This window comes from Neoarius graeffei, chromosome 4 (assembly GCF_027579695.1).
Source record: "Neoarius graeffei isolate fNeoGra1 chromosome 4, fNeoGra1.pri, whole genome shotgun sequence".
In the NCBI taxonomy this organism is placed as follows: Eukaryota; Metazoa; Chordata; class Actinopteri; order Siluriformes; family Ariidae; genus Neoarius; species Neoarius graeffei.
Genome location: NC_083572.1, coordinates 89,422,302 through 89,437,818, shown reverse-complemented (window position 1 = coordinate 89,437,818; position 15,517 = coordinate 89,422,302). Strand labels below are relative to the sequence as shown.

General features: G+C 40.2%; 1 protein-coding gene across 3 annotated transcripts in view; it reads left to right on the top strand.

Annotated features, from left to right (window-relative positions):
* The window catches only part of LOC132885357 (sialoadhesin-like), a 28,647-nt gene extending 14,126 nt beyond the window's left edge, over positions 1-14,521 (top strand). Inside the window, exons 1-9 of one of the 3 annotated variants that reach the window (XM_060919969.1) lie at positions 6,031-6,074; positions 6,251-6,340; positions 6,605-6,643; positions 6,737-7,024; positions 7,428-7,709; positions 9,624-9,860; positions 9,957-9,986; positions 10,087-10,168; positions 12,754-14,521. In XM_060919969.1, the coding sequence (XP_060775952.1) occupies positions 6,310-6,340; positions 6,605-6,643; positions 6,737-7,024; positions 7,428-7,709; positions 9,624-9,860; positions 9,957-9,986; positions 10,087-10,168; positions 12,754-12,901 (1,137 nt within the window). In that variant the 5' untranslated portion in view covers positions 6,031-6,074; positions 6,251-6,309 and the 3' untranslated portion in view covers positions 12,902-14,521. Of the gene's footprint in view, positions 1-6,030; positions 6,075-6,250; positions 6,341-6,604; positions 6,644-6,736; positions 7,025-7,427; positions 7,710-9,623; positions 9,861-9,956; positions 9,987-10,086; positions 10,169-12,753 lie in introns of those variants that run through there. The other 2 variants (XM_060919971.1, XM_060919970.1) reach the window with 2 other exon arrangements.
* The last annotated feature ends 996 nt before the right edge of the window (positions 14,522-15,517 follow it).

Here is a 15,517-nt window from a genome sequence, read left to right as displayed (position 1 = left end):
AACATCAACCTTCTCACAGGAATAATAAAATTAAAGCACTAACTAAACAATGAGCACCAGAGTCATTTTTCACATTACCACTATTTCAATACGGAATCCCAATTCCAAAAAAGTTGGGACGCCGTGTAAACTATAAATAACAACAGAATGTGATAATTTGCAAATCATGGAAACCCTATATTTAATTGAAAATAGTACAAAGACAACATATCAAATGTTGCAACTGAGAAATTTTATTGTTTTTTGAAAATTTTTTGCTCATTTTGAATTTGATGCTAGCAACACGTTTCAAAAAAATTGAGACTGGGACATGTTTACCACTGTGTTGCATCACCTCTACTTTTAATACCACTCTGTAAACATTTAGGAACTGAGGAGACCAGTTGCTGTAGTTTTGAAAGAGCAATGTTGTCCCATTCTTGCCTGATATACAATTTCAATTGCTCAACAGTTCGGGGTCTCCTTTGTCACTTCATAATGTGCCAAATGTTGTAAATAGGAGACAGGTCTGGACTTCAGGCAGGCCAGTCTAGCACCCGAACTCTTTTACTATGGAGTCATGCAGTTTTAATATGTGCAGAAAGCAGTTTGGCATTGTCTTGCTGAAAGAAGTTTGGCATTGCCTTCCCTGAAAAAAAGATTTTGTCTGGATGGCAGCATATTGCTCTGAAACGTGTATATATCATTCAGCATTAATGATGCCTTCCCAGATGTACAAACTACCCATGTCATGTGCACTAATGCACCCTCATACCATCACAGATGCTGGCTTTTGAACTGTGCACTGATAACAAGCCAGATGGTCCCTCTCCTTTTTAACTTGGAAAACGTGGTGTCCATGATTTCTAAGAAGAATTTCCACTTTTGATTCGTCAGACCTTGGGACAATTTCCCACTTCGCCTCAGTCCACTGTAAAAGAGCTCGGGCCCAGAGAAGGTGGCGGTGTTTCTGGATATTATTTATATCTGGTTTTAACTTGTGTTTGTGAATGCAGTAATGAACTGTTTTCACAGACAATGGTTTTCTGAAGTATTCCTGAGCCCATACAGTGATTTCCACTACAGACGCGTGTCTGCTTTTAATGCAGTGTTGCCTGAGGGCCTGATGATCACAGATATCCAATGTCAGTTTTCAGCCTTGTCTCTTGCATACAGAGATTTCTCCAGATTGTCTGAATCTTTTAATGATACTATTCTGCCCCTGCTCGTGTGTGTGTGGCTACAAGCTCAGCAGATAGATAACAGGTTTCCCAAGAAAAGCAGGACGCCGAAATTCTCTTCAAAGCTTTACTTAAGACTCAATGTAAAAAGGCAAATGTTTTCCTGGCCATAAGATACAGAGTAAGAAAATCGTGACTGTACAGTTCCTTCATACGTTCTAAACTGCCAACGGGAACACTCAAGGCACAAAATTAACGCTACTATGACAAATTATGACCACTAGAGGTCTCCCTTTAACCAATGTTAATAACAGAACATCACAGATACTATGTACCATAGAATCTATGGGTACATGGCATAGATAATGTGATCCCCAGATTCTTTGCAATTTTACATTGAGGAACATTATTCTTAAATTGTTGCACTGTTTGCCCATGCAGTCTTTCACAGAGCAGTGAACCTATCCCCATCTTTACTTCTGAGAGACTCCACCTCTCTGGGATGCTTTTTTTTTTATACCCAATTATGTTACTGACCTGTTGCCAATTAACCTAATTAGTTTTTTTTAACCATTACACAACTTTTTCAGTCTTTTATTGCCCTGTCCCAACTTTTCTGAAACGTGTTGCTAATGTGTTGCTCAAATTAAAAATGAGTATATATTTTTCAAAAAACAATTACATTTCTCAGTTTCAACATTTGATCTGTTGTCTTTGTACTATTTTCAAAGAAATATAGGGTTTCCATGATTTGCTAATCTTCACAATCTGTTTTTGTTTATGTTTTACACAGCATCACAACTTTTTTGGAATTGGGGTTGTATATAAAATGTCTTTTGATTTATTTTTTTTTTTATTTAAGTAAACTGAACATATTCTGCTTTAATGATAAAATTAATTGCTTGACAAAAGGAATACATTTTGGAAATGAAAGCATTTTGCTATAAAGCAAATATATTTGCTATGCATACAAGAGCACCGAATATACCACAAGGACATCAATATTAGACATCACAAAATGGGAAATGGATGGATGCTATTAACAGCATCAGCAGAAAAAGCTGCTAACAATGCAACAATTAGAAGAGTAGGAATACTCTTAAGCCCACACAGCTATAAAGCACTTAACACCATTGAATCTATCAGCCCACAAATATTGGTCGCCAACTTCAGTGGAAACCCTGCAACAACAATCATATCGTGCTACAGCCCAACAAATTGCTCTGACGAAAATGATGTCACACATTTCTATGCTGACTTGTCAGATTTAGTAAGAGGTATTCTTAAGCATAACGTTATCCTAATTGGGGGAGATATGAATGCAAAAATTGGACAACAAGATTCTAAAGGGTCATCATTCCACAAAATTACCAACCGTAATGGTCAATACCTTCTTGATTTTGCAACAGAATGTCTCATCTCATTATCTCTAGCCACTTTATCCTGTTCTACAGGGTCGCAGGCAAGCTGGAGCCTATCCCAGCTGACTACGGGCGAAAGGCGGGGTTCACCCTGGACAAGTCACCAGGTCATCACAGGGCTGACACATAGACACAGACAACCATTCACATCTACGGTCAATTTAGAGTCACCAGTTAACCTAACCTGCATGTCTTTGGACTGTGGGGGAAACCGGAGCACCCGGAGGAAACCCACACGGACACAGGGAGAACATGCAAACTCCACACAGAAAGGCCCTTGCCGGCCCCGGGGCTCGAACCCAGGACCTTCTTGCTGTGAGGCGACAGCACTAACCACTACACCACCATGCCGCCCACACAACAGAATGTGATCTTATTAATTTAAGTTCCCAGTACAAGAAGAAAAAAGGCAAGCTTTGGTCTTTCATATACCCCAACGGCAACAAAGCACAACTTGACCACATACTTACAAACAAGAAATGGAGAAACAGTGCCTTAAATTGTGAAGCCTATTACCATAGTAAATTTAAGTGCCTTAAATTGTGAAGCCTATTTACCATAATAAATTCAGATCATCGAATAGTATCATCAAAAATTCGATGAAGCCTCAGGATGCACAAAAAGACCAGCAGAAAGAGGATTAACTATGACTGGAGTAGACTGCTCTCTGTAGATAAAGTCAAGACAGAATATGCCGCAGAAGTCATAAAACGTTTCCAAGCACTACAAGATCTATCAGAAAATAAAAATGCTAACACTACATACAGCAACATCGTTGTAGCACATGAACAATCTGCAAAAATTCACATACCTGTAAAAGAAAAACATAAACAGAGGGTGCCCTGGGAAAACACAGATATAAAACTGAAACGTGAAGCAGTAAAAAATGCAGCTAGAACAAATTCAAGAAGATCAACTAGATCTAGTGTTGCAATACTCGAAAAAGCTAAAGAAGATCTTGATGCTGCTTATACACGCGAATTCAGCTCATATATCACAGAGAAAAACAGTGTTATTACTAATGATTCTGAAAATTGCCAATCACATCTTGCGTGGAAAACTGTAAATGAGATTACAGGAAGAAAACACACACCCAGTGGAAAAATAAAAGCAAACAATCCCAAGGAACGGATCTCAAAATGGAAAGAACACTTCAGTAATCTTTTAGGCAAACCACCTCAAATCAGTCCTAAAGAAATCATCAAGGTAGTGGAAGATATTCTACCAATAAGCACAGAGAATTTCACCAAAGAAGAAATACAAAAATGCATCAAATCATTCTCCAGTGGCAAAGCAGCCGGGCTTGACAATATCCCAATAGAAGCCTGGAAGACAGGGGCATTGATAGATCCCCTGCTGGAAGTCTGTAACCAAACTTTCAACAGAGAGAAACCGGATCTATGGGGAAAGAGTGGGCTTGTACCACTCCCAAAAAAGGGTGACCTAGGATACACCAAAAATTACAGAGGAATAAGTTTATCAGTAATTGCAGCCAAAATCTACAACAAGATGCTACTGTTCAGAATTAGACCTCACATTGAACCACTTCTCCACATAAATCAAAATGGATTCCGCCCAAACAGATCGACTTCAGCACAGATATTAACTCTTCGTAGACTAATAGAAGGAATCAAGGCAAAGAATTTATCAGCTGTTCTAACATTTGTTGACTTCAGCAAAGCTTTCGATTCCATTCACCGAGGTAAACTAATGGAAATCCTAGAAGCATACGGTATACCAGCAATCATTGTTAATGCTGTGAAAACACTTTATGAAGATACAAAACACAAGTTCTTTCTCCTGATGGCGAAACAGATTTCTTCGAAATATCGGCAGGAGTTCTTCAAGGTGACACTTTAGCACCTCTCCTTTTCATTATTGCATTGGATTATAGGCTTCACATTATCCCACAGTCGCAGTTCAAGATATCCTGCTACAATCATTATTGACACCGACTTTGCCGATGATATCGCTTTAATTTCAGATACACTAGAAAAAGCACAGTTGTTACTGCATCAAGTAGAAATCACCACTGAAACAATTGGTCTACATGTCAACGAATCCAAGACAGAGTATATGGTATATAACCAGTCAAAAGAGGATATTATTACATCAAATGGCAAAACACTAAAGTGTGTTGCTGACTTCCAATATCTGGGATCTTGGATTGATAATACCAAGAAAGACATGGACATCAGAATAGCAAAAGCATGGTCTGCAGCAAATAAAATGGAAAATGTGTGGTCATCAACCCTAAGCAGAAAATTAAAAACTAATTTTTTCATAGCTGCTGTCGAAAGTGTGTTACTGTATGGTGCTGAGAGCTGGACGCTTACAAAATCACTAGAAAGAAGGCTTGATGGAGTCTACACAAGATTACTACGATTAGCTCTCAATGTTTCCTGGAAAGAGCACAAAACCAACAAAGAGCTTTATGGAAATCTTCCACGAGTGTCGGAAACATTAAGAACAAGAAGACTTAGGTTCATCGGTCACTGCTGGAGAAAAAAAGATGAAATAATATGCAAACTTCTACTCTGGGAACCTACACATGGAAAAAGAACCAGAGGACGTCCCTGTTTCACATACATAGACCAATTAATTGAAGATACTGGACTGGATATACAAAATTTGCCAGATGCAATGAACGACTGAGAAAAATGGAGGAAATGGACAAATGGTTGACCTAGTATTCACTCGACAAATCATCATCAAGCATGCTTTGTTTATTAAGCTATATGGTCAAAAGTATGTGAACACTTGACCATCACAGCCATATGTGGTCCTTCCCCAAACCATTGCCACAAAGTTGGAAGCACACAATTGTATAGAATGTCTTTGTATGTAGTAGCATTAAAATTTCCCTTCACTGGAACTAAGAGGCCCAAACCTGTTCCAGCATGACACTGCCACTGTGCTCAAAGCAAGCACCTTGAAGACATAGTTTGCCAACTTTGGAGTGGAAGAATTTGAGTGTCCTCACCTGCACATAGCCCTGACCTCAACCCCACTGAACATTTTTGTTATGAACTGGAACACTGACTGAACCCCAGGCTTCCTCACTCAACATCAGTTCCTGATCTCACTAATATGCTTGTGGCTGAATGAACACAAATCCCCACAGCTACACTCCAAAATCTAGTGAAAAGCCTTCCCAGTAGAGTGGAGCTTATTATAACAGCAACAGAGGAATAGATCTGGAATGGGATGCTGAAAAAGCACATATGGGTGTGATGGTCAGATATCCACATACTTTTGGCCATATAGTGTATCATCATGCTATTTCCATTCTTATATTTTTATCATATAACAGTATGACAGCTCTGCTCTGCTTCACAGATATTAAAGGTGGAGGAGATCCACTTCCTTGAGCTCCCTGCCAGTGTGTGTCAGTTTACACTATTTGTTCTCAGCCGCTCAGTTTCTCTGGAGTGTATTTTTCACTACAGCACAGATATTCATTAACCTGCTGGATCTGTGAATTTCAAATATGGTGCTCCTTTATGAGAATCATGTCTTGATTGTTGTTGTTGTTGTTTATAAACTAGACGACTGCATCATTAATCAGTATATCTGTAAGGACAGGAAGGGGAGGAGTGTGAAAATGTGATTATGTCTGGGAATGTAAATGCTTTCCTGCTCATGGTGTCTTTTTACTCCGCTATATAGCCTTTTCCTCATCTTGCTAACTGGACTGGGAGAAAGACAATGATCCTCTGGTGAAGAAAATGAAAGGTTTGTTTGTTGTCGTGGCTATAGGTGAGTTTTTCTTAGATTTATGAATGTGATAAGATGCGTTGTATATTTATGAAGATATAATGTAATGAACTACAGTTGTCTCATCTCATCTCATTATCTCTAGCCGCTTTATCCTGTTCTACAGGGTCGCAGGCAAGCTGGAAGTTATATGTATTTGATAAAGTGGAACAAAAGTAACACTTAAAATATCTTCATGGGTACTGGATTTCAGGATACCTGCATGTCTATAAGGGAATTTTAATAAGTTGTTTTTTTTTTTTCCAGTACTGTTCTTATCATTGGCCAAACACAGAACATCTGGTGGTATAACACACACACATACATTTTGCCTACTTTAAAAAAAATGTTCAATTTCCTGTCTTGAACTAACACAAAGTACTGAATTCATTCTTTCAGAAGTTGTTTTGACTACCTGGCCTCAGGGAGAGCACTTCTACCTTGGGGAACCCATTGTTCTGACATGTAAAGTAGAAAGGAATTCTTCAGAAGTGTGGCTCTACAGTTGGTTTAAACACAATCTCAGTAAGGCTTCTACCCCCAGCCGTGCTCATAGAGTGAACCGTCACACTTACTCCATTTCAGCGCTGACGTCTTTGGACAGTGGCAAGTACTGGTGTAAAGCTCAGAAACAGGACACAAATTCCACCCTCCTGAGTAACTCTGTGATTTTAAGGGTCACAGAAGGTAAGACTGAGAAACTCAACAAGTTCCACCAATACACATAACCTTTGGGTTCAGTCTTGGGCAAAATGACAAATGTAAATTTTTTTCTGAAAAGTGAGACAATATGAAAAAGAATTTTTCAGGGCAGAATGTGACGTACCCATCTCAGTTTCACCCCAAAGGGTCTGAGTTATTACATCTATTACTGACAATTGCATGTTGCCATAGAAAAAAAATACCCAAAGTAAATGGGACAGCCATTATAATCAACAAATCTACATTCAGCAACGAATAATGCTGTTTCAAACCATTCCTGCCTTGTTGTGCTCATGTTGTTGTGTTTACTCCAGTGATATTCCCACAGTTTGAACTTTAATTTTGAACTCTTTCACCCTCCAATCTTTGTCCTCTCATCTCTACTAAGCTTCACCTCCTGCATCCCTGGATGTCTGGCCTAACAGCAGTCAGCACTTGAAAGGTGAACAGTTTTCTCTGTGCTGTTCAGTAAACGGTGGTGGAAAAGACTGGACCCTGAGGCGGTACCCCGGTGCTGAAGTAAATTCAAGCTGTTTGGAGGGCAGGGTCAGTCCGAAGAAACCCCACATGTGCAGCTTTAACAACATCACTGGAGGGTTAAGTGGCCTGTACTGGTGTGAAGCAGCCAGAGGGGATCAGCGTAGTAATACCATCAACATCACTGTGAGCGGTGAGCTCCATATCACAAACACATCCTTACTGAGCAACAAGGCACTTTACAAGTGAAGGGTGCTTCATGTTGATTTTTTTTTGTGTGCTAAAAATCATTCTGAGACTCTAATAACCTATAATGATTTTGAATTTAATCCAATTTAGTATTAACTAAAATTATTTGAGTCATTTGTTTGTTTATTTGTTGTTTAATCAATCAGTCAATCAATTTTTTCCATCGTCCTAAATGTACAGTTCTTATTTTAACTGCTCTATACCTTTTGCCATGGTGGTGTAGTGGTTAGCACTATTGCCTCACAGCAAGAAGGTTCTGGGTTCAAGCCCAGTGGCCGACAGGGGGCCTTTTTGTGTGGAGTTTGCATGTTCTCCCTGTGTCTGCATGGGTTTCCTCTGGGGGCTCCGTTTTCCCCCACAGTCCAAAGACATGCAGGTTAGGCTAATTGGTGGCTCTAAATTGTTCATAGGTGTGAATGCGAGTGTGAATGGTTGAGAGGTGAAAACCTCTATAATAATCCAGTAGTAGGCAACGGGAAACCACTACTATAATGTTCCCTAGACACTTTGATAGATGAAGCCATCAGAGTGGCCACGTCACTGTCGTGATATGCCAAAATGGATGGATGCCTGCCTTTTGCAGCAGTAACTTAATGAACTAGAAGGGCACACTATAGAGTGCATACCGCCACCAAGCCATATATTATCAACATCAAAATCAAATCATTACATTACATGGCATTTAGCAGACGCCCTTATCCAGAGTGACGTACAGCAAGTGCAAAAGTCAGGTGCACGAAGTGCTGAACTTCTAGACAAGAAAGTTCTAGTGCCAACTGAACAAGTGACAACAATGCCTAGTGTAATATTCTGTTGAAGTATCAATATTCAAACAGCCAAGGAAACAAACCAACTATATAAAGTATAAGTAAATAGAGAACTCAAATGGCTAACCCCAGTACACAGCCTGGGTCGGCCAAGACTGATACGCAGTTACACCAGTGGGCAGGGAAGCAGGGGAGAGGTGCAGCCTGAAGAGGTGAGTCTTTAGTCTGCACTTGAAGGTAGTCAGGGAGTCGGCAGTTCTGACCTGAATGGGAAGGTCGTTCCATCAACGGGGGACCAGGACAGACAGCAGTCTTGAGCAGGCTGGGCAGGAGCAAAGAGGAGGAGGGGCCAGGTGGCCAGTAGCAGCAGAGGATACTGCTCTTGAACCTAGAACAGTACTAAAACTGTACACCAAATTTCATCAAAATCTGTTCACTACTTTTTGAGTTACATTGGGGACAGGCAGGTGGCATGGTGGTGTAGTGGTTAGCACTGTCGTATCACAGCAAGAAGGTTCTGGATTCGAGCCCAGTGGCTGACGGAGGCCTTTCTGTGTGGAGTTTGCATGTTCTCCCCGTGTCTGCGTGAGTTTCCTTCAGGTGCTCTGGTTTCCCCCACAGTCCAAAGACATGCAGGTTAGGTTAATTGGTGGCTCTAAATTGACCGTAGGTGTGAATGTGAGTGTGAATGGTTGTTTGTCTCTATGTGTCAACCCTGCGATGACCTGGCGACTTGTCCAGGGTGTACCCCACCTCTCACCTATAGTCAGCTAGGATAGGCTCCAGCTTGCCCGCGACCCTGCACAGGATAAGCACAGGATGGATGATAGAAAGAGGCAAACAAGCAAACGGAGATGAATACATAACCTCCTCCAACAAAGTTGGCAGAGGTAACGATATCCATGCAGGCTTAAAATAATATTAGTCTAATAGATAAGTCCTGTGTGTTCTGATATCAGCTGGGATTGGCTCCAGTTTCCCCCATGACCCTGACAATTAAGTGGTATAGATAAAGCTGGATGGAAGTTCTGATATCAACAATAAACTCAGAGATCATAGTAACACCGCACCGTGTTCCTTCTTCTCCCCAGATGGCCGTGTGATACTCCAGATTCCAGTTCAACCTGTAATGGAGGGACAGACAGTAACTTTACTATGTAACACTTCCTACAACTTAAATCAAGCCTTTATCTATAAAGATGGTTTGAAGTTCATGAATAATACTAATGTAACGATGGAGAATGTGACTAAGGCTGATGAGGGATTTTACAAGTGTGTCAACCCAACTGCTGGTATGGAGAGTCTAGAAAGCTGGCTGTCAGTGAGAGGTGAGGAAATTAAATCTGCTCCATTTTCAGTTGAATTGAAGCTATTTTCTAGACCTGTTTTCTAAATGGAATAGTTTGCTGTCGGTATCACTACAGGTCACTCAGAGGAAGAAAACACCTTTACAGGTATGGAGGTTTTGAGCAGGTGTTTCCTTTTACTAAGCCATATACATACACTACTGTGTTTTCATGCTCTCCTGTCTTATGTCCCTCTTGTTTTCTGTAGCGGCGTGGGTCTGGGCTATCTGTGTCATTGTCATCATTCTGCTTCTGATCCCTATCACCTTTCTTCTTGTACCAAGCCTCAGGTATAGCTGACATTACTGATAACTTCATGGATGAAATTCTTAGTAAAAACCCCTTCATCCTTCCATGGCATTTATGGTTGAAAAGTATTGTTGGCCCCCTTATTTATCATCGATCATAGAATAATTGTCTTGATATTTCCATGACCATTGGTGCAGGTAGTAACTTATGAAAGAGCCCCAATGAGTCGGGGTTACAGTAAATACATTATCAAGACTTGTATTCTCGGTATCAGTACCTATTTGGCCAAAAGTATGTGTACACCTGTCCACTACACCCATATGTGCTTGTTGAACATCCCAATCCAGAGTTGGTCTCACTTTTCCTGCTGTAACAGATTGTTGTTCTAGAAAAGATTTTGAGCTTGGCTGTGGGGATCTGTGATCACTCGGCCACAGGAGCATTAGTGAGGTCAGGCTTAGATGTGGGGCGAGGAGTCCTGGGGTGAACTCAGCATTGCAGTTCACCCCAAAGGTGTTCAGTCAGGTTAAGGTCAGAGGTCTGTGCAGCCACTCAAGTTCTTCCACTCCAAATTTGGCAAACCATGTCTTTACACACTGTGCTTTGTGCACAGAGGCATTGTCGTGCTGGAACAGGTTTGGGCCTTTTAGTTCCAGTTAATAATATGACAGCATACAAAGACAATTGGGTGCTTCCAACTTTGTAGCAAAGATCAGTGTATAGATGTAATGGTCAGGTGCCCATGTACTTTTGGCCATATTGTGTATATCTGAATGTCTGTAAAGCTGCTTTCTGACAATTGTTTTAAGTAAGGAATAAAATACTTGGGTGCATGCTGTTGTAGGAAAATAATGATGTCAGGTTGATATGTTTTATATTAAGAAGGAATAATTTTTATCTCGGCGGCACGGTGGTGTAGTGGTTAGCGCTGTCGCCTCACAGCAAGAAGGTCCTGGGTTCGAGCCCCATGGCCGGCGAGGGCCTTTCTGTGCGGAGTTTGCATGTTCTCCCCGTGTCCGCGTGGGTTTCCTCCGGGTGCTCCGGTTTCCCCCACAGTCCAAAGACATGCAGGTTAGGTTAACTGGTGACTCTAAATTGACCGTAGGTGTGAATGTGAGTGTGAATGGTTGTCTGTGTCTATGTGTCAGCCCTGTGATGATCTGGCGACTTGTCCAGGGTGTACCCCGCCTTTCGCCCGTAGTCAGCTGGGATAGGCTCCAGCTTGCCTGCGACCCTGTAGAAGGATAAAGCGGCTAGAGATAATGAGATGAGATGAGATAATTTTTATCTCATACAATAAGGTGTTTCTATAGATATTAGGTGTGAGCTTTAATATAACTAACATAACCTGTGGTCTGAATTATAGCTGGCTTGATTGTCAGAGTTGCTTTTATAGAAAACTAATAAACACCTTCTGACCAATCAGATTAGAGAATTCAGTAGATTAGATTAGATTAGATTAGATTAGATTAGATTAGATAGAACTTTATTGATCCCTTTGGGAGGGTTCCCTCAGGGAAATTAAAATTCCAGTAGCATCATTACAGGATAAACAGAGAATAGAAAATAGAGAAAACTTCTAGATAAATTAAGTATTTACATATACAAATAAAAAAAAAAAGATATGAAAAAAGTCCAGCAGGAGACGTATTGCACATTATATTGCACATTTATATTGCACATTGTCCAGTACTGCTTTTTGTCAGGCTAGGCTACTGCTCCTTCCCATCCTCTGTCCTCCTGTTACCCCTCCTCCCCCCAGAGAGGAGTTGTACAGTGAGGGACAAAGCAGTTTTTAAGTCTGTTAGTCCTGCGCTTGGGAAGGAGCATTCTATCACTGAACAGGCTCCTCTGGTTGCTGATGATGGTGTGTAGAGGGTGACTGGCATCATCCATGATGTTCAGTAGTTTGTCCATAGTCCTCTTCTCTGCCACCGTCACCAGAGAGTCCAGCTTCATGCCGACCACAGAGCTGGCCTGCCTGATCAGTTTGTCCAGCCTGGATGTGTCCTTCTTGGATGTGCTGCCCCCCCCAGCACACCATGGTGTAAAACAGGACACTGGTGACCACGGACTGATAGAACATCCACAGGAGTTTCCTGCAGATGTTAAAGGACCACAGCCTCCTCAGGAAGTACAGCCTGCTCTGTCCCTTCCTGTACAGGTAGTTGGTGTTGCAAGTCCAGTCCAGCTTGCTGTCCAGCCACAGCCCGAGGTACTTGTAGGAATCCATAGCCTCCACCTCGACTCCCTCGATCAGAACTGGTCATGACCTTGGTCTGGACCTCCCAAAGTCAATGACCAGCTCCGCTGTAGCATTGTGGAATAAAATTGTTGTTTATTCCATGGGTCTGTGTGTTAAAAGCAACTGACCACAAACAGAGAAACACTGCTTTGTGCTACTCCAAATTATCACTAATCTAAACTTGTATGCACTTGCCTAAAAATAGAATGCTATAGAGTTTGAGGCAGATGTTTAATTTCTCAAGTTTACGAATGAGAGAGATAATGACTTTTTAGCATCCTTAATTGCTTCTCAAAATGTCACTCCTAATGTTACCGTTCATATGACTTATATATGACATACAGACAGCTAGAAGTGATCAAATGTATTTTGCTTTTACAGAAAGAGAGTAAAGTTCTTTCCAAAATGCGGAGAGTCTAATCCCCATCAGGAAATGCCTAGAACTAAACAGGATGTGACAGAGATCCAGTGGGACCTGGCTTGGATGGAGATAACTAATCTGCTGGACAAGCCAAGCCCTGGCAGCTGAGCAGCTCTTAAACTATTTACATACTATTAATATAATCTCAATACAACAGGGCAGAATATCATTATGAACAATGCAGTGGCTACTGAGATGCTCTAATCCATAGTTAATATGCAAAGTATTTGGCAGAATTGTTTATTAGATAAGGTAAATGAGTATCCATGTATTCTCATGAAGCTGAAATATCATAGTAAAGAACAGTAAACAGTGAAAAACTAAGCTAAGTCAATATTTGGTGTGACCACCCTGCCTTTTCCTTGAAACTTCATGAGATCACTTTTGGCACACACTGTCATGTAGTCTTTTAAAGGCAAACAAACCCCAAAAATAAACTCCTTTATACTGACAGATAATACCCATGCAAGACATGTTTGAGTATTCATATCTGTACCTGTATACTGTGTACAGATTTTATTTTAAAAGAAAAACCATGTCCCCCAGTGCTGACATCTTACTCTGTCCGAGGTTCAAATATCGTGCTCTGAGTACAAATTACGCGAGAGAATCTGAGATTGTGACCTCACTTACACACCACATAACTTTCAGAGGCTGAGGTCTAGTGGATACATTGCTTCTAAATTGTTGTAAACAACCCCGAAGATGCCCAAATGTCAAGTGTTTGGGTGTAAAAATAAAGCAGTGAACTGAAGCAGTGAACACACACACACACGTAAACAGAGAGCACACACATACCAAGCCTTTGGAAGCCTTTTGCAGCCTATAAATGCTACATCGCCAGCTACTCACAGTGGTGTTTTTTTTTTCCCCTCAAAAGATTTAATTTTTCCTTGTATTTTTATGTGGCATACTTTTGTTTTTATTCACTAAGAAAGTGATCTTTTTAGATGCGAAGAATCGCATTGGTTTGACAACGGATATTCTTTACTAGGATCTGTGTCAGTACTGCGTATGTGTTATCTAGCTGAGTGAGATTTAAACTTCATAAAAGTTAAGTCTGTTGATTTGTGTATTTTTTTGCCAGTAAAAATCACATGGTTACAGAAAATTTCTGATTAGATTTTTAGAATTAAAAGCCTTTATTTGTCACATATACATTACAGCACAGTGAAGTTCTTTCTCTGCATTTAACCCATCTCAAACAGTGAAAACACAGACACAGAGAGAGAGAGAGAGAGAGAGAGAGAGAGAGAGAGAGAACAGTGGTGCCTGGGGATTTTTTTTTTTTTTAGAATTAGAAGCCTTTATTTGATGGCTCTCTGTTAGGAAGGTAAACAGCGTACCAGTGATCCGCCTATGTCACTGCTGGATATCCGGTTTTATTGCAAATAGCTACATCCAGGTGAGCCTATTTTTAGCAATATCATAAGTTTTAAAATGGATTAAATGTTGTTATAAAGTTTTCTTTTTAATTTAACTGTGTCTGCGCGTGGGGGTACATCAGGGCAATTGCCATGATCGGCAAAAGGCATTTATTTTGGGGTTTTGTTTGACTTTAAGAAACTTGGCTGGTAAGATTTTTTCAAGTGCCTTGGAAAACCTCTGAAGTCTTTCTGAATATTTTGTCTGTCACTAATAATGTGCCTTTATGTATTATTTTCTTAAACAAAATATCCATATTTCTTTGTAACATTACATTTGTTTTATAAAATGAATATTTGGAAACGTTTTGTGACTTTCTCTTGAGCCAGTAATCCAGAAGACATTAAAATCTCTAAAAACAAACTTTACATTACAGACATTTAGCAGACACTCTTATCCAGAGCAACATACAACGTACCCAGAGCAGTCTGGGGAACAGGTGCCTTGCTCAAGGGCACTTCAGCCATTCATACTGGTCCAGGGAATCAAACCAGCAACCGTTTGATGCTAAAGCTGCTTCTCTAGCCATTAGGTTAGACTAACTAACTAACGCTCTAAAACAAAATCTCATTAAACATTAATTATCCCTCAAACCAACATGCCATGCTTTGTGAACGTCAGATAACACTTGTATTCAACTGCATAATTTTTTTTTTAAATTTTTGGTCATCAATCATCAATTTTAAAATAAAACAACAACAACAACAACAACAACAACAAAAGTTTCTTATTTTTCCATTTTAAAAAATATTATTTTTCCTGTTTTTGGGTATCCACAACACAACATTGCTTTTGCTCTCTTTCTGCTCTAACACACCTGATGTTGACCAGTGGTTTTATAGCAAGCTTTTAATACTTTTTCTTCAAATAAAGAATGTTTTTTTTGAGAAAAAAAGCAAAAAAACAACCCACCTGTCAAGGTCACAGAGACAAAAGGGTCAGATTGCCAATCAACACCATGATTTTAACACCCACGTACTGTACACTCAAATACAACCTGTAATGTGTTTAAAAACACTAGAGGGCAGAGCTGGCTTTATCTTTATGGGATTGCCTATTGTTATTTTGTCCAACCTTCATGCGACAGTCAGATTTAATAAAAACACCTTTGCACTGTGATCAGAGCAACAACGTGGAATTTATTCTAGGAGTGTAAGGATTCTTACAGTCAGGTTAATAAGAGTGTGAGAGAAAAAATTGTGTTTAATAGTATTTCTCTATAGTATATCTATAGTATATCACATATTGCTCTGTTTTGAAAGCTTTTGGTTTTGTATGTGAGAGCTCGTGGCTGAGTGG